This window comes from Lonchura striata, chromosome 1A (assembly GCF_050655825.1).
Source record: "Lonchura striata isolate lonStrDom1 chromosome 1A, ASM5065582v1, whole genome shotgun sequence".
Lineage (NCBI taxonomy): Eukaryota > Metazoa > Chordata > Aves > Passeriformes > Estrildidae > Lonchura > Lonchura striata.
In genome coordinates this window covers 13,232,724-13,251,744 of record NC_140741.1, presented here as the reverse complement: position 1 = coordinate 13,251,744, position 19,021 = coordinate 13,232,724, and the positions used below count along the sequence as shown (strand labels likewise).

At 39.5% G+C, this 19,021-nt stretch overlaps 1 protein-coding gene across 2 annotated transcripts in view; it reads right to left on the bottom strand.

Annotated features, from left to right (window-relative positions):
* Nucleotides 1-4,687: 4,687 nt before the first annotated feature.
* Nucleotides 4,688-19,021, bottom strand: part of RERG (RAS like estrogen regulated growth inhibitor) — a 96,235-nt gene continuing 81,901 nt past the window's right edge. For both annotated transcript variants that reach the window (XM_077783266.2, XM_021535173.3), the window contains exons 4-5: nucleotides 9,036-9,109; nucleotides 4,688-8,434 (exon numbers count right to left, since the gene is read on the bottom strand). In XM_077783266.2, coding sequence (XP_077639392.1) covers nucleotides 8,027-8,434; nucleotides 9,036-9,109 — 482 coding nt within the window. In that variant the 3' untranslated portion in view covers nucleotides 4,688-8,026. The remainder of the gene's footprint in view (nucleotides 8,435-9,035; nucleotides 9,110-19,021) is intronic.

Genomic DNA, 19,021 nt, shown 5'->3' with positions numbered 1-19,021 from the left:
ACTGAAACATGCACTGGTCTTTGGGAGTTTCTGGAAACTTGCTCTGACTTCTACTGGAGCTTGCCATTGGTACACATTCACTTCATGTAATTAGAAGCAGCTTATTCCCTTCCTGAAACTTGATAAGCACAATAATTGCAAGTTGGAAATGTTGGAAACATCATGCCTTTTTGTGCTTTTTTGTGTTCAGAGTTCAGACTGGGTCACAGAAGCCACTGGATCAAATCCATGAAGAACCATGTGGGAAAAGTGCAACGCCTTTCTGACTGAGCTGAAATTGCTGCTGTGGCTGTAAATCAAAGCCAGCTGACAGAGGAAGGGGCATCCTCTGGAGCTGGAGCTGCTGGTCAGCCGAGTGGTGTGGCCAAGGACATAGATGTGATAATTATTGTGATAATTCCTTTTGCTCGTCACTGAATATAGGAAATTGATTAAACCATGGTTAGTAACCTTTAACCGACTGACATCAGCTGTGAGATCATGGCATGCTCTCTGCAAAGAAATGAACTTGTTTTCATAAAGGTCTATGGGAGTTCACAAGAATGTCTGAGAGTAAGAGCCCTACTGACCCAGAAGTTCACACTAGAAAACAAGTGAGTGCACTAAATTGTGTATGAGCTCACAAAAAAAAAAAAAAAAAAAAAAAAAAAAAAAAAAAAAAAAAAAGGTTTGGATTAACTCTCTTTTTAAAATAGTTGTGAGAAATAACTCTCTTAAACAGTTATTGAGATATTTTCCTTGAGCTCATCACAGTAATCTAAATTAAAGTGTGGTGGGGATTGGTTTATTTTTGGAAATATTTTCTAAATGTTTTGATGTAAAACCAAAACCAAACTGACTTCAAATCACTAAATTTTGCACCAACATTTTTTAGATCTTTCCTTGAAGAAGACAAAGGCATTAAAACAGTCCAGAATTTGGTGAAGAAAATTTAGGGCCAACACCTGGGAGAGGCATGGAAGAACATTGTGTCTGCCATTTTATGGATGTTTTCAGTAACTTATGAATTTCTGTCTGCAGCCATTTCTAAAACCCCAGGAAATGTTTGTGGGTTGCACAGGTAAATTAAACACTGTGATCTTTCAGCCTCCACCTTTTTTTCTTTTTTTCTGCTGATGTCTGTTTGTGAAAATTGGAATGGTGTTTAAGTACTATTGAAGAAAATTATCTGAAACCAGGATAGTAACTCTGCTTCAGCATGGTAACAGCTCTAACCTTGAGGGAAAGATCTGATGGTTTGCTACCAAAATACACCATCTCACCCATCTCTTCTTTGCTCCCTGCAGTAATAATTATTATTTTTTTTAATATGAGTTTACACTTCAGGTAACAGCTCATCAGTATATGAAAATGTCAGAGTCCTTCACAGAGCTTTTACTTAGATTCTTGTCTAGGAAGTCTGAGGATATCACTCTTCCCTACCTTTCTACCTCTCTAAAACAATTCTTTGCCACTCCTGCTATATTTTCTATTGAGTTATAAACTTGAACATTTTAACCCTATTTCTGTGAAGAATAAATAGCTATACAAAGAAATAATGTTCTTCACAGAAATTCCCTAAAGGATGTTGCAGGCTTTTTGTGTTTATTATGGTTATTTCAAATATCGAAAAAGCAAAGAAGCTACAGGCAACTTATTGGTCTATTGCAAGAGGTTTCATATTTACAGAACTATCTAATGTTTTTTTGCTTTCTTCATTTCTCACAGACAAAGCATTCTTTTGTTTATGGATTTCTTTTAAATACATAGTAAAACTATGTGTATTTTATATTGTTAGTAACATTCACTGCTTTTGAATTGAATTATCTTCCAAATAAGGGAAATACACCCTGAATGCAAAAGTGAAATAATTTGGATTCAAGTAGATGTAAACTTCTGTCCCAGGTTGGAATTGAGCTGAATGTTTACATGAGTGTGGTTTAGATTCTATCTGTCCTTAGCAGATACAAGATTTTTGGATAGCAAGTGTCAGTGTTGTGTTCTAGCATTGGCTGTGGTGAGAAACTGCAGAACTGCAGAAAGCTCTGCACAGAGAAACCCTAAGAACAAAGAAAAAATTATTTGGAGTTTTTAAAACTAGGTTTTTCTTCTTTATTTTCTTTTTCTCTCTCTTTTTCTTCTCTTCCTTTTCCCTTTTTCTGTTTTTCTTCTCTTCCTTTTCCCTTTTTCTGTTTTCTTTTTCTTCCCTCTCCTCTTCTCTCCTCTTCATATTTTGAAAGCTGGATATCAAAAACCTGGCAATTACAAATTCCAGACCTAATGTCTGTTGCACAATAATAATTTTATTTCTTTACAGTTATATTTGCAAAAAGAAATCCAAGTTAAAATCTCAAAATATTCCACTGTTTCTGAATACTTAGTTGTTCATATCACCTGTGTACCAGCACTAGTGTATGAAATCTTACAATTGCTTTTCAGGAAAATGAAAATTCAACCTTTATTTGGATTATGCCCCTTTAGGGTTATTTAATTTTTTTTATTTTTTTCCTTTGGTTTTTTATGAATATCAAAAGCTCCATCTGGATCTCCTTGATATTCATTGTAGTAATAACAGTTTTGACCAGACTAGAGGAAACAGAGTGGAGAGTTCAATCGTGTGTAGTGACAAAGGAGTTTGATAAAACCCCTTATTTTTTACATTACTGATACATTCTTAGTTTCCAGAACTTGTTGGATTTTGAAATGAGGTTCTGTAAATTCCTGATACCACATAAAATTTTAAAGGAAAAAAGGTGCAGGTTTTTTCTGTGAGGTATAATTTGAAGTCTGCCTGTAAATTGTTTTCAATTTTTTTTTTATTATTCTGCATGTTAATATTTCATGACAGGCCATGGCTGTTCCTAGTGATGCAGAGTATTTCAGTCTGGTTTAGGTCTGGTACTTGACACAGCCGTCTGTACTACAATGATGAGAGGTTCCCTTATTGAAAAAAAAAATTATTTCTAATTCTTCAGAGCTGCTGTGTTCAGTGTGAATAATTAATATCCAGAGGCATTAGCAAATACTCCATCCTTGTGAGAGTGACCTCTGAGAAGTGATACAGCCTCTTTGCCCATGGGTATCAGAGTCTATTGACAGCTACCATTTGAAAAAAACCCCAAACAACCAAGCAAAACTCAAAATTACTTCATTTAATATGATGGAAACAGCAAAAAGCAAATTCTGTGTTGGGGAATCAAGCTGGAGATGAAGGAGACCAGTCCAAAAAGGCCAAACTCCCCTCAAATTCTTGGGTTTGTTAAACAGCCAGTAGTAGTGTGGACTTAGGGTTTCCTGCCAGTCTACTTCAGACTGAAAAAGGAGAAAATCCTTCAGGTGGATGAGGGAAATTGGCCATTGGAGTGTGTTCTCCACATGTTGGGGACCAGGGGCTTTACCCATCCCGTGCAAACCCCACCAGGGACAGCAGAGTCCTGCCCCAGGAATCTGCCACATCTCCTCCTGCTGCCAGCTGCATTAACAGCCTTCCCCATGGGCAATGGTGCTTGCAGAAACCAGGCTGAGCTGGCCTTACACCATTATCACCTCCTAGAAACCTTGCACAGCACTGGACAAGCTGCTGCTGCTTTGAATTTTCATAGCCTGAGGTAATTAGTGCCTGGCATCTTTAGAGGAAATAAAATGCATAACACCAGAGTTTCTAAGATAACACTGTTTTCATTATGGGTTTAATTTTGCAAAGAGCATAAAGGCAGATACATCAAAATGCCAAGAAGCCTCTTTTAATTAAAGCCTCTTTTTCTTTTTCTTCTTAAGATGTGCATATGTATTGAGCCATTAAAGAAAAAGATAAAAGGAACCCCAAGACTGTTCATGCAAAGCCTTTTTGACTGCAGCTACTTTGCAGGAGAAATTATTTTGACTGGAGCAAGTTATAGTGTGGCTTGACAGAACTCAAGGCTGCTTTGCAGTGCTCCAGAGGCAGACAGTGACTGGTGTTGGGAGGTTTCACCTCCCAGCATAGATTCTGCACCCAGTTTTATGTAGTGCTCTGCCTGTTGTGGCATTCTTATCCCCCCGCTCCTGTTCACCACACTTTGGGTTACTTGGTTGGCACAGGTTTTGGGGGAAAAGAATGGATTACAGCTCCTCTCCTTAGTGTTGAAGCTACCTCTGCTACAGCTTAATACCCACACTCTGATTATTTACCACTCATATATTGTACCTTTCATAAGGTACATATTATGTACCTCCTCTTCAGATTTAACACTGCATTATCCTTTGAACATGGGTGTAGTTGGCAGCAGGTGAAAAGTTGCCTCTGTCCAAACCAGCACCATAAATCTCCCAGGCTTCTTATCCCAGGATTTCACCTCAGAAGCTTGAGATCAAGGTTTGTTATTTAGTTGGCAGGACAGCTTTTGGTGGGTTTCACTGAGGATAGGTAATTACCCTGTAACATTTTTCATCAGCCTTCTAATAGTTAGCAAGAACATTTGGAGCTGTGCCGCACTGTAGATACTGTTTGACTTCTCTATTCCAGGACTAACAGCCAAATAAGTTCAAGTAAAATTATCCAAATTTTACAGTGCTTATTCTGGTAAAATTCACTGTTTGTTTTTCTTAGATAAAGATTAAGTAAGAAACAAATCTGGGCTTTTGGAACTGCCCCTTAATAGCTGGAAGGAACACTGGAGACATCTAATGGAAGATCAATATGTGAGAGTTCAGTACAGAAAAGACTGTATTTCCTTTTTCTTTTTTATTTATTTTTTAAATATATTATCTACAAGTACAAGCTTTCATATTTTTAATGTAAAGATGCATACAGATCATTATATATATAAAAATCAACTAGCCTTGTAGCAAACTGCCAGATCCAACTATCCCCAGGTTGGGGACAACCTGTCTGGATCCAGGTGCAAACCCAGAGGCTGATCCTCACTTCCATCTGCAGTTGCACCAAACCCCCAGATATAAAGATTCTCAAAGTTCTAGGGAAGTTTTGGGTCCTGATCCAGGTCTTGCAGCATGGGCATGACTAACTCTTCATCAATTGAAGATAAGTATTTAAAAAACTTCATAAATGATAATCAACCTGTTGAAGGTAACAAGTATCCCTTTCACCTTTCCTCCCCATTTTTATCGTCTTTCCCATCCTCTCTCCACAAAAATGGCAATGGGCAGAGGAGAGAAATTCAATGTTAGTGTCACATACACACACTTAAACAGCAGCAGGAGAACTAGAATTGAATCTGTTGATATCTGCTGCAGAAAGGCTACAGAATGTGGGTTCATGCTGCACTCAGCCTTTTCAATGCTTGGGCAATTTTGGGCTCAATCTGTGCAGTATGGGAACATGACAGATTTATAACATACCCAGTAATAGGTTGCAACATTGTGAGCAGCAGTAAAACAAATTGTATTTAATGCTATGTAATGCATGTCAGCAAAAATGGCTTAGAGGGAAACAAATTAATGAGCAATTAATTAAAGAAGTTTGTGTTAGTTTTGGAGGCAGCCTCCTTTTTGACCAAGTATTTATCTTGCTTGGCAGCTTTCAAATTCAGTCTTTGCAAAGGAATGTTGCTATTTTTATTCTAGGGTTTTTATGTAATAAGGGATGTTTGCACAGTGGAACATTTTATTTTCACCAGGATTTTATAATTTATCCACACAGATGTTATAAAAGAAGATACAATTTGCTGGAAATCTTTTGGAAAGTATGAGGGCTGTAACTTAGCCTCTCCTTCCTTTCAACTCTTCTCCTATGAATATGGTTAATTGTTTTCTCTTGTCATTCATTTATAATCTTTTTGTATTTTAATTGCAGCTCCAACCTGAACCCCAAGAAAGGATTTTCAGATGAAAGAACTGTTGAGGTTTTCTAGGAGGAATGAACCAATTGCTTAGCATACCAAAGTAAAGACATGACTACGTTGCCATGGGATTGCAGGTAAGGATTTTGTTTACTTCATGCACCAGCACTGACTGGAAAGATAAAAGAACCTCAGTGCTTCAGCTTGCAAATGCTCACTCTGGCTCCTAATGTAACTAAATTGCTGGCAAGTTCAGTCCCTCAGCTAAAGAATTCTGGTTTGTGAACAGACACTAGCTCACTCTTTTACACTTGTGTTGATTCTACAATACTAAAAATGGCAAAACCTCTATTTTTCTTTCCTTTTTTTCTTGTTTTTTTTTTTTTTTTTTCCTTTTATAAAAAGTTAATGATATGATGAGTAGTTTGGGAACAAGTGTGTCACAGAGGCCTGTTGAAAGAACCCCCTGCCCTGAGGCACACAGTGGAGCTTCCATTGCATGTGTCCAGATGATGTACAGCAACACACGTGAACATGAGGACCAAATTATAGACATTGATTCCAGGACAGTCAAATGAGTTTTTACGACCTAGAATATAGAAACAGAGAAAACAAACAACAGCCCAAATAAAATATACATCTGAATGTGATGTTCTTTGCTGGTTGAGTAAAAGTGAAAGTTTAAAAAATTTACTTTGGTAAAACATCTTTAAGTGAATACTTTTAATAGAAGTTGTAATTTGGAACTTTTCTCTGTTCACATGGATATACAGATCTGCTTCTTCAATATGTTCCACCACCTATATGGTTACCCATAGCTCTACAAACTGCTAGCCAGTTAGATTTACTCACTTTCCTACATCTGCGGCAATTTGCTTTTGATAGGCTTTTGGAGTTCCTCACAAATAACCACATACAAAGTGGAGAATAAAGCTGTAAGCAAATGCTCCAAGGGGGCTGTTCCTCAAAGGAGAACACTGCTAATTTGTCATCCCAGCCCTTGGCTGTGGTTCTACACATTGACAATCTGATCTGCCCAAAGGGATGCTCCATCACTGGTGGGAGACCAGCACAATCTGGATGAAAAGCTTCCAGTCTTGGTTCTTGCATATTCTAGCAGTTCACAAACCAACTAGAGAGGAGGCAAAACTTGGCAGCTGGCTTAAATGAGATGATGAGGGAGAAGGAAAGCACTGGACACCTTTTATCCCAGGCACTAAAATCTGATAAAATGCATTTCCGCCTCAATGTGTCAGACAAAAGTCACAAAAAACCTGCACTGCTTTGAGCCCCAGGGTGCTCCAAGCAGCATCTGGGAGTTTAAAGAGCTGAAAATTACGGTCTTTTGATATAGTAGAGGCCATTCAGATCTGATTTAGACTTTAAATACTTGCCTTCCCAAGGATTCAGTTCTTCAGTATAAAATAAACTAAGAAGAACTAATGGAATCCAAAAGAAAACAACAACAACAACAAAAAAACAACAACAACAACAAAAAAATCTAAAATCTACCCATAGCTAAATCAATAGTAAGATGGTTCCCATTTCCCCAAGTACAATGCTTTGGGGGGAAATGGTGAAATGCTGCTGGACTAGATGATTATTTATGGAAAACTCTGCAGTTTCAGAGGAGCTGGAAAAGCAGCTGAACTTTAGCTCTCTTGAAATGTGTGTCTAGCTGGCTAAATGCTCCAGGAAATTGACCTTTCCTATATTTTTTGCATACCTTGCTAAGAACATCAACACTCATAGATTTGATAAAAATAACAAGGAAGGAGTGAAAGCATACAGTGAGCCAACTCAGAGCTGGTGAAGATGTCAGGTGAACTTTGTTACAACGCAGCAGCCTCTACACATAGTCAGTCCTGGAGAACACCAGTTGTGATGGTTGTTGATGGACTGAGGACTGAATCTTACTCTCCAATGGCTACTGAGCACCTGCCTGACTGGAAGTGAAGTTTAGGCACTACTGACTTGCAGGGGATTGGAGCCAGTCACCTAGAAGCAGAAGATTCTCTCTCGGTCGCCAATCTCCACAATTTTTGAGTCCTTTGGAGTTCATTTGTTGTTTTTTTTTTTTGTTTTTTTCCCCACATTAGTCAAAAGCAGTGTGGCTAAATATATTTCAAAACAGGAAAATAGTACGATTCCACGTTACTCAAAAAAAGTGGTGGTGTTTGTCTTTTTGGGTTTTTTTTCTTCATGGCAAAGATTTGACCATTTCTCATTAAGCATGATCTGCTTCTCTGGCTAAGGACAGCTCTTTTTTAGCTGCTGATTTTGGTGAGCATCTTATTAATGGCCTGCTTGACGTGGGTGGTGGAGCTTCGCCTCCGAGTCTTGCCCTGGACCATCTTGCGGCGCCGCACCTCCCGGCAGAGCTCATAGAAGGCCTCCATAATGTTGCCCTCTCCCGTGCAAGCAGAGCACTCGTAAAAAGCACACGCAAGTTCCGTGGCCAGCTTTTCACCTTCCTCCGTGCTGACTTGCCTGGAGTGATCCAAATCTGCTTTGTTCCCCACCAGGATCAGAGTGACATTTTTGGGCTTTTTGACTTCATCCAACAAGTTCTTAAGTGGCAGCATTTCCTCAAAGCTGCCTCTGTCCGTGATGTCGTAAACCAGCACGAAGCCCTCGCCCCATCGCACGTGTCCTTCTTTCTGAATGGCATCCTCCTGTTCAAAAAGACAGAAGAACGACTTAGGAATTTGATTTATGAAGAAGACAGCAGGCCTTCAGAGAGGTGCTGGTCCTTCACAGCTGTGTGCATCTGCTTTACTTCATACTTTACTCACATCACCTTTCTGATCATGTGGCATAGGAGATCTATTCCACCCAGAGCCATGGCCTGCCCAGGCCTGTGCAGCACCTGCACCTGCTGTGTTTTAAAAGGGAGACCTGCCAATGACAAATCTGCTCTTCACTCTAGTGGGTATTATTGTATGCTGTTGTCAAGCCTCATCACTTGACTGTAGAAAGAGACCATGACTTTGTGCCTACTTGTTGGGCCAGCCTTGAATAAAAAAATGTGACAACAAAATAATTTCACCCCCAGAGTAAGCTCCTTGACTTGTTTGTTCTTCCAAGCAGGATCCCTCACAGAAGGGTGTGGATCCAGAATGGGGGGGAGAGAGGGGGTTCTGCCCAGAAGCAAATCAGTGTCCCCAGAGTAGGCACTGCTGCCACCCCCTGCACTGCTGCCACCACCACGATTTCTTCCCCTGCTGCATACCCCAGCCAAGGCACTGGGTAGCAGCAGCACATGCACCCACACACCTGGCCAGCTGTGTCTAGTATCTCCATGGAAACCACCTCATCATCAATGGTAGCTTGGTGACGGTATGTCGACTCTAAAATAAGAACACATGTTGTGAAACGTATTAAAAAAAAATGTAATTTTTTTTTTTTTTTTTTTTTTTTTTTTTTTTGGTGTTACAATCTTTCTCACAGATCTCCCAGCATGAGAGCAGACATGTGACTTGCAGTTTGACTATTTTTTTTGCTGGAGCTCTTCCAGCCATCCTAGAGCACACTCAAGTCCTTTTTTCTAAAACAGCAACACTTACCTCTCTCCATAGGGCACAACCTTTATTTTCCCATGGATTAGACCTGCAAAAGCCTGGTGGATGCTGCAGTCTGCACCCAGAAAAGGACAGTTTGTTGTGGCAGAGAGCTCTGCAAAGCTGTATCCCATTTTTCCTGTTTGCTACAAGGAAAGGCTGCTACCTTTGGAAGTGAACATCACAACTCTCAAGGTATCCAGCTCAACAGACTGTCACTGCATGGCTTGTTGATCAAAACCAGTATGGCTGCAGATCAAGGAACCTAACCACTAAGCTCAGGCTTTATACTGTGAAAAAATTACAGACCAGTTAGGTATTTTAGGAATGTGTGTTTTAAACATGCTGAAATCATCACATTCCCCTCTTCTAGCAAGGGATCAAGGAGTGATTTCCCTGTTTATGATTTGTAAGGATAACCAGCAGGCATTAAGCATTTAGACTATGGAAAAATAAAACCCAACAACCCTATTTACTGTCCCAGGTTTTGGAACCAAGCAACTAATCAGAAAACTAATGACAAAGCAGCTTGTTTTATCGTAATAAGCTGATAAGCTAAACTTGATAGCATTTGACCTAAAATGTGGAAAACTATCTGTGCTAACATTCAGATTTATTACTGTTGCTAGCTCAGAGATGTCCTGTATCAAAAGACAAATATGTACTCTGTAAAAGTCTGGCCGGTGACTATGAATGCTTTGCATTGTCAGAGACACAATTCTTTCATTTGGTGTAAATCTCTTCAATAGGAACAAATATCTTTTTAGGAAACATATTGCTTTAACTTGAACTTCTGGAAGAGCTCGTGTTTCATGAATGCCTGTTTTCATTATTCACTTAAGAATGTCACCTCTTCACAATCAGGAGTGTTTCAGTGCTGTCAGTGCTGCAAACAGCCTCTTCCCAAACCAAAAATGTCACTCCCTCCCTATGCCACTTAATTGCTTTAACAGCCCAGCTGTCTCTAATGGGGACAAATGGCCAATTTACTGGGGCAGATGGCCAGCAAGCTTGCTGTGGGGTTTCAGGCCATGAAGATTAGGTTTCTTAAAGGCTGTAAATACCCCTTCTGGATGGTATTCCAGGCTGTTGAAGGAGCTGGAGTCTCCCTTTGTGATCCTGAGGCTATACCAGCACAGCAGAGTGAGATATGTCAAAGTCCCTTGGTGGAATGTCTTATCTGTGCCTTCCACACATCCTCCTGGCTGCATCAATTCCCTCAGGGAATGCAGAAAAAGCAGGAAACTAGTTTGGTGTTAGAGCTGCACCTTCAATGAATTATTTCAGTGCTCAATGCTAGGTTGGGATTCCCTGTGTAGTACTCCAAGCTCGAGGTTGTTTAGGAACTTCTGTTCTGTTTCCTTGGAGGAGGGTGCTGTGGAGGAGAGGTGGCTCTCTGAGTAAGCAGTCTGATTTTAGCTCCTTACTTGCTAAGGCTTTGCCATGCTCATATGCCTTCAACCATCTGGCCCTGCTTGACAAGTGGCTGCTGAGAATTTTTCCACAGAACCTGAGAAAGTGCTCACCCAGCCATGACTGCAGGATATCTGTGAAATGTCCTCAGGAGGCAGGAGTGGGGAGTCCATAAAGATCTTCCCTATGAAATGGGAGAATAAATCTCAAGGAACAGACTTTTGCAGCATGAGTCTTAAATGATGCTTGATTTCTCAAAATAGGACTCTGGCAGCACTTTATGTTGCAAGTTTAACTTGCTTTGGATGCTCATGTTGGAAAGGAATTTGATCTTGGATGAGTAGCACCGATTTAGGTCAGATCTGTGTAAATAAATCTTACTAAATGTGTGTCTGCTCCTGTGCTTTGGAATGTGTGGTAGCTGGGTGAATTTTAATGAGGAGTGTAAAACAGCTGGACTTTTAAAGCATTTTTGATGTAATCACAGACATGGCTTCTCCTTCAAGGGAAGAGAAAAATCTGAAGAATCTGGTTGTCTTGTAAATTATGAGCCCTGAAGATGTGACTTCCAGTCTGCTCACACTGATCCCATGTTGCATCACAAAAACAATGTTTTTGGGATTTATTAGTATCATTTTCTTTTTGGCACTGCCTTTTTTTTTTTGTTTGTTTGTTTGTTTTTGAGACATGCAGCCAGAGAGTAATTACAGGGCTTGAGAGAACTGCTGGACCTCTGACTGAAACCAGTCATTGACAACACAGGTGTCCGTGTCTCAGCTGAGCACCCTTGACTCCTATTAGAGTTGATGAAATAAATCAGGTGCTGGTGGATATAGCTTGTCTGAGCTCTCTCCTGGAATAAACTGCACCTCAAAATTACTTGGAAGCCCAAAACTGGTAAGATGAATCCAGGCTGTAAAAGTCTTATGTTTGCATTGTGATGGTTTAGTAGAAAAAACAAGGTGTAACACTCTACCAGCAGCTCCCAAGGTGGTTTTAGGCAACTTTCTTCACTTCAGATTGTGATTTGCACCAGGTGTTTCCTATATATTCTGCCTGTAGCTATGTGGCTAAGCCCTCAGAGATGGAACAGACACCACAGAGCTGTGCTTTTCTCACAGCAAGCTCAGTATCAAAGCAGTTAGGGAGCTGCTGTGCAGACTGGGTCTGCCTGAATCTGGTAGTGCTGTGGAAATAGATTGATTTATTTGCTCTCCTTCAATATAAATAAGCAAATCTGACCTGTTCTTGCTTGGGGGTGTGCTGTGCTTCCAGTCATATTCCCAGTAAGAGGCTCAAATGTGTCATGAGTGTGGCTTTAAAGGCTGATGCCAGATTTCAGAATGGCTCCTGGTCAAAAAGCTGAAATCCCCCAGCACTCCTGCTGTGCAAAGTACTCTTAGTTCTCATGGTTCCATTGTTTGAAAAATTCAGGTTTGTTTCAAATATATTTAGAGCTGTCAAAAGGCCTGAGAAACATTTGAAGCACAATAATTAATTAATTAATTAATCAAATGACCGTGGCTGCTGAATAATTGTGGAAAAAATTATTTTGCAGGGGAAAAAAAAAACTTCCCTGGGGGCTCTTGGTGCTGATAAGCATATTACAAATATCTTTATTCTTCTGAGCAGTATGATTTAAAAAATACAGGAAAAACCCCTACTTTTGTAGGGAAAACTTTGAATCCACAGACTGTCACAGCTTGATCACATCACATTCTGGCACTATACTTACTATACTATTTTTACCAGAGTTTTGGCCTATGAGACTTGGCTCAGCATCTCTCAGACCTTTCTTTTGTCTAGGACTATCCTGTTTTTATGAGTATATTTGTTCCAGAATATTGTAGTTTGTAGAGAATTATCTGGACATTAATTTCTACAATTTGAGTTATATTTGCAGTGACGTAAAAAGTTTTAGTGATGCAAAAAGCTATTTTCAGTACTTGTTTATTGGAATATGTCACAGCTCTAGAAGATAATACTTGCATGGAGGTGTTTCTTGGTTTTAGGAGTAGGTAAATTAGCTGAGATGGAGCAATAATATTTTACAGGCAAACTTAAGCCAGCCTGGTCTGTTGTTTGCTTTTATGTACAGAGGGACATAACCTCTATTTCCATACAGAATTTTAGTTGAATTTTTTTTTGGTCAAGAAAGGTTACTCAAACAAGGATGTATAAAAATGCTTTAAGAAACTTTGGTCTAATGGTGGTTTTCAGCCAGGTGGATCTGAGAAATGCAAGAGATCTGGAGAAAGACTTCTTGTGTAGTGATTGCAGGAGAGTTTTCAGGTCAAACACCTCGGCTAATAGACATAAACTTTAAAATTGTGGTTGAAGTCCTGTTGGATGGCAATGTCTAAAAGACTAAAACTCCCCATAATTAGTTCTGTTAACAGAATAAATGTCCTTGTTTATTGTTTGGGGTGGTTTTGTTGGTACCTCACTACTCATTTAGACTGCTGCAATTTTTGGCACCCATCAGGTGCACCTATCTGTCACATTTGAGAATGGTGACTTTGACAGCCCATTGGGGGGAAAAAAATTATTACCCTGGTGTTGTTTTCCCACCCCTTCCTTAACCCAGCCCTGGTGAGGTCTGTCCCCCTCTGCATTTCTCTTCTGCTTCAGGAACTTTTCACATTTTAGAAATCCCCTGTAAGGCTGAGTGCATCCTCCTGACTCAGAAATTCTCTCCTGCCTTCTTTCTTCATCAACCCCAGCTTTTCTCAAAGCTCAGTGGAATTTATTTTTCTTGCTGGCCTCTGGCTGTGTTCCCTCTGTTGTTTACTTACAGGAGGGTTTGTATTTTGCCACCACCAGTGGTTTTACAGTAAGCACAGTACCACAATATAACACAGTACCTTGTGTATTCAGCACATATTTCTAATGCTAATGCAGCATAACCTCATGTGTCTCTCTATTCATTAATACCACAGACCCCCAAATGAGAAAAGTTGGGTTATTTATTAATAACACCATCAAACAAGATGTCATGAATGGTCATTGCATCATTTTTGTCATGTGTAAAAGGAGGAAAAACTAGTAAAAATAATGTTTTTGAAAGGAAACCTTGTGACTCTGATAACTGGACTTGGACTCTTCAATGTTGTGCTGTGCACGTGTAGCCCCAGGAGTCAGGAAATAGGGACGGAAAAGTTCCAGGAGGTTGTACACCCCCTACAGGTGTTGTGTGCTCTTAATCTGCATTTGTCAAGCTACACAAACCCTCGTGTCAAGCTACAAATTTCAACCAAAACATGGATGAAAGAAGATACTTGTTGGTAGAGGTATTTAACCCAGGTCTGGAGTTTCCAGCCTGCTTCACGTGCAGTGGATGCTGCTTCTGGAATTCAGGTGGTGGGTGCAAACAGGTTTCTTTTCATTTTTGGCTGCCCTCTCCGAGGCTACTTTTGCAAAAATCAGAGTTGTGACTGCAGTGCTGCAGGTGTTCCCAAGCTGGTCAGGTCAAAATTGGGCACAAAAGGAGCCACATGGGAGGCACTGAGGGCACCTCTGCTCTCTGAGCTGTTTTCAGTGCCTTTTTCAGTGCAAGGTGAAGCTCTCAGAGGTTTCTGCTCTATGTAAATCTGGACTGGGTTAGGCACAGCAACCCTTTTGACATCCCTAACTGTTAGAACCCTGGTTGCTGAGAATTTTGGACTTTCTGTGCTGACAGATATTGGCCCCCAAGGGAACACTTCATTTGACCGGAGGCTGTTTAAAAACCTTCCAAAATGGAATGATAGAACTAGGATTGTGGGTGTGTAGTTTAAAGAGAAGTGTGTAACATCACATGGTAGAAAACTTACAAGTTTTAGAATATAGTAATATATATAAAGCAAAATAGAAGTTTTAGGGCAGAGTCTAATCCTTCTTTTTCACCTTCTTCTTCACAGGTTTAGGTAATATTATATAATTAGTTAAAAACTCTGCATGGTGGGCCATGAGTATTTAGGTATTAAATTAAAAATAAAAATAATTTAGTTTTTATTTCTCAATTAAATAGTTCATCCTTAAAAAGCCTTGTAGAAAGAGAACTATGTCTCCATTTTTAGTTTGTGAGTGCTGGAGAACTCACAGCTTGTGAAAGTATAATATAGGTAATAGTCAGAACAAGAAACTTCATCTCACACCACCTCAGCAAAAAATCCATTACCTAAGGAGGCACAGGCAGGATTTGGGGCTGTCCATGGTCCATGGAAATGGGCAGAGAATATTTGTAGATGACCCGAGCAGAAGCTTCAGGTGCTGTGGGGACTCATGGGGGAAAAGGATGCTCCGTGGAGCTCAAGGACACATGCAAATAAACAGCTACTGTAGTGTGAAATATGGTAACAAATCCAGGAGGAATGATGCTTGGTTAGGTTGCTGCTTAGTGAGCAGTTTGGTTTTTATCATGTTTTCCTATTTTTAATAAAGCGGGAAGGTAGTAGATGGTTAGTGTGTACATAGCCCTAATACACTATAAAGTTCTCTTATTGATATGAGAGGATCTGTTGCATCCCTAGAATTTCCTCTTTTTAGGTAGAACACATGTGTAATATATACCTAGTCTAGAGAAAACAATTTTTTTTTCTTGATGTGTTGATATTGTCAATAAATAATATTTTGGCCTCCAAACAGAAATTGTAGGCTAGAAAAATGAAAAAATGTTTTTGTTTGTTACCTTCTGCTGCATGTAAATGTGATTTTTGTGCTGCATATGAAGAATGGGTTTCTTTTGAGAAGTGAAGTGGTGTTGCTTTTCATTTCCTACCAGTTCTGTCCTCATTCAACTTTTACTGGGATAGACAAAGAAAATGTGGGCAGGTACCTGGAACTGAATTTATCAAGGCATGCTAAAACCAAACCAATAAAGCCAAAACAGTGCTAAAAAGTAGGGAGTAAGCTCAAAGTTTTAAACAGTTCTTGGCTGTTTTGGTCTGTTGGTTTTTTTGTTTTAATTTAGTTTTCTTGCCAATGCTTGGAAGAAATGTTAGTTCTTGGTAGGAAATATGTCCCTGATAAATTTAAACCTAAATAAGTCATGTTTTTCTCTGTCTTTTTGTCTGATTGCAGCAAGAAGTCTTTGTCTGTGAAGCTGAGTTTCACCTTACTTCTGACAATATAAGTGAAAACTAACCAGTGAGACTTTTCTCACACCCATAATAAGTAAAACAAAAAGCCTTCTCTCCTGAGGGTGCAGAGGCAAGCACTGGAAAATTCTGCCGATCTGGGAAACATCTTAAAATATGATGAGGAACAAAAGTAGTGGAGAAATATTTTACAGCTGTAGCTACAGCAAGAACACTTACTGCCATTCCTGAGTTTGGCTGTCTGTTGAGCTACTGTAAAAAAACAGTATTTTTATTACTGGCATCAGGAATATATTCATCTTGAGACTCATGTGAAAGAAATCAAACCACATTTTCAGATAACTGCTTCCTGTGTTATTGCAACTATCTTCTCTTGCTGCTCTCAATTACAATTTCATCATTTCGAGACTTTGTTGAGGATTTTAGAAGCCAGAGTTGGTTTTTTAAGGTGCTTTAGGCCATATGAGTCCATTTCCTTAGAAACACCTCAGAGAAACTGGGAATACTTTCATGGCTCATTGCTATAATACACTCAGTATAAATTCCTCCTGCTGAAGTGCACAGTAAAAATGATGCAACATATTAAATATATATGAAGTTAAATAATGTTTCTGCTGTTTTGATGTAGGAAAAATATGATCACAGGAAGATGCCTAAGAAGGCACAACCTAGACTGCTGAGGACTGAATCCCTTAAGCACCGAGGCAGAAGGAATGAGTAATTCTGTCAATAAAAATCCAGGATACGAATAGCTGGAGTCTGGCTTGAGAACAAGGCTGTTTCCCAGTGATTTATGAAGTGCCTACACATTTGTCATGGCAGTCCCTGAGGCACAGGCTGGCAGCCATTCCTCCCAGCCCCAAATTGTTGCTCACCATTACACCCCACTAAGGACCACGTGTGTTATTCCCAGCCTGTGCTTGGACAAGCTGGAGCTGTCAGCACGGCTGTTCAGAAGAAATATGCAGAAAGCAAAGTTCTGCAAGATGGTGGCAGAACTCTCTGCTCTTCTGCTCACTGCAGAAAATGGTTATTTTCCAATCATGAGCTGCTTGTAGACTGCATTGGAAGAGGAGAGACTGGTGGGGAGGCTGCCTTCCTTCCAGGGCTGCCAGCTTTTACATCCAAGGGCTGGAGGGGCCATCAGTTAATGATTTATAAATGCCTCTTTTACTGTGGGCTGCTCTGTTAAAAGCTCTGTTTGCTGTTTGGGCAGTCTCTGCCTCAGCTGTGCTGCTGCAGGGTTTTTGTGCTAGAGACAGGCAATATAACCTTCAGGAGTGTTAAGGCAAACTTGCTGACTAAGCCACCAGTCGAGAAAATGAAGAAAACCCACAATGCACAAAGAAAATGTTTCTTTAATTTGGGATCTGCAGCAGGGATGGCAATCCCAGGGATCAGGAGTTTGTATTCACATGATATTCCAGCTGTCCAGACAATGTGTTAGCTGAATAAACCAGACAGCAAAGGCAATTCTGGAGAGCTGTATTTGGACCTGAACTCTTTATCATGGCTTCAGTGGCACAAAATTGTCCCAACAAGATAGTTCTTTTATCTTCTCTTACTAGGATATATTATAATAAATAATAAATTACACTAAATAATATATTAGAAATAATGATAATAAATATTGTTATGTATATTTGTATTAAATATATAATTTACATTTATTTTAAAATAATAATAGACACAGAATAGATTATACTAAATAAATATACTTTTACTCTTTAGTGAGGTCTTGATTCCCACAGCTAAGCTGTTTCTGGTTCTCAACCCTTTTGATGAAAGCCAGTTTGGATATATTCCTGATTTATTCCTACTTTGCTCTGTTGTTTATGTTTGCTCTGTATGTATGGTGTTCATACAGACCTATGTATTATGTATTTATCCAGTGCAGAAAGCAAACTCAGGCCAGCATTATTTACTAGTTTTTCCATATTATTTATATCATGTATGGGACCTCCACTCTTTCCTTGTGATTCCTGAATGATGCTGCTTTGCTAATAGACCCCCCAGCTACAGATGTAAGCGAAACTGCCCTTCTAATGTAAAATTAATCTTCCTTGCAAGAAGTTTTCCAGTGGGAAAAGCCTCCTTGCCAGTGTAAATACCTTCACAAAGTTGTTTCTGCTGTTTGTGCCACAGTGGTGTCATTTGCAAGCCTTAAGCTCATCTGCAGTAGATTTAGTTTTCTGCTGTGGGAGAATTCAGGGCTCTAAGAGAGGTTTCTGTCTCCTTCCTTCAAGCAATTTTTACTACTTTGTCTCCTGTCTTTCTTGCTTTCCTTATACCTACACATCTTACCCATGTTTGAGGGTCTCTTATGGGCTGTGTGTTGCATTAGATAGGACTTTATAGAAACACTGTTCAAGTTTTTTATTCTGCCAGGGGAGGAAAAAAGAGTGAACAAAAACTTGTAAAGAAATTGTAATACAGTCAGAAGAAATACTCTTCCAAAATGTCACTATTAATCTAGTAGTCCTGGTAAAGTTATAGTTATAATTTTTCTTTAAACCCCTATTTCTTAAAGTTACCTCTACTTTAAAGTAGTGAAGTCTTCTCTCTATCCCTTTCAAATGAAATAAAATCCTTTGTTTTCTGTCTTTCTTTGCCTTCATACACAGTCTATTATGTCTTGTTCTATTGTTCATCTGCTAAGAGAGAGTTTTCTTTTCAGAGGATTGACAAAGTTGTATGAAATGTGTGAGTAGCTGGAGAAAAACATCTAGGGATAGTGTGAGAAAGCCAAGACATTTTTAGAAAGGTCAACAAAAATATCATCTCCTTGTTTTCTGATATAAGTAGATTTTTGTTGCAAATCCAGGCTTTGGTTGGTGTTTCTGTGTGCCTTTGATGAGTGTCTTAAATGTATCAGGTACTCTAAGGACTTAGAATCCTTCTGTAAGATGAAGGATTTTGTAGGTGAGACACAGAGACAGAGAGACTGCAGACAGCAAATCAGTTACAGAAACAAGAAAAGAACTGAGCAGCCTGTCTCCTGCATTTACCTGGGGTTTTATTTGTTTGGGGCTTTTTCCTATATAGCAAAAACTCATATTTCAGTCCTTGAGCCTCAGGAACCCCCTGATTCTCCCAACTATATGTAAAAATGCTAATTCAAAACAAATGACAAAACATAAGTCATAATACTCTCCCCCCCCCGCCCCTTCCCCCCCCTTTTTTTTTTTGTTTTTGTTGGGGGAGTTTTGTT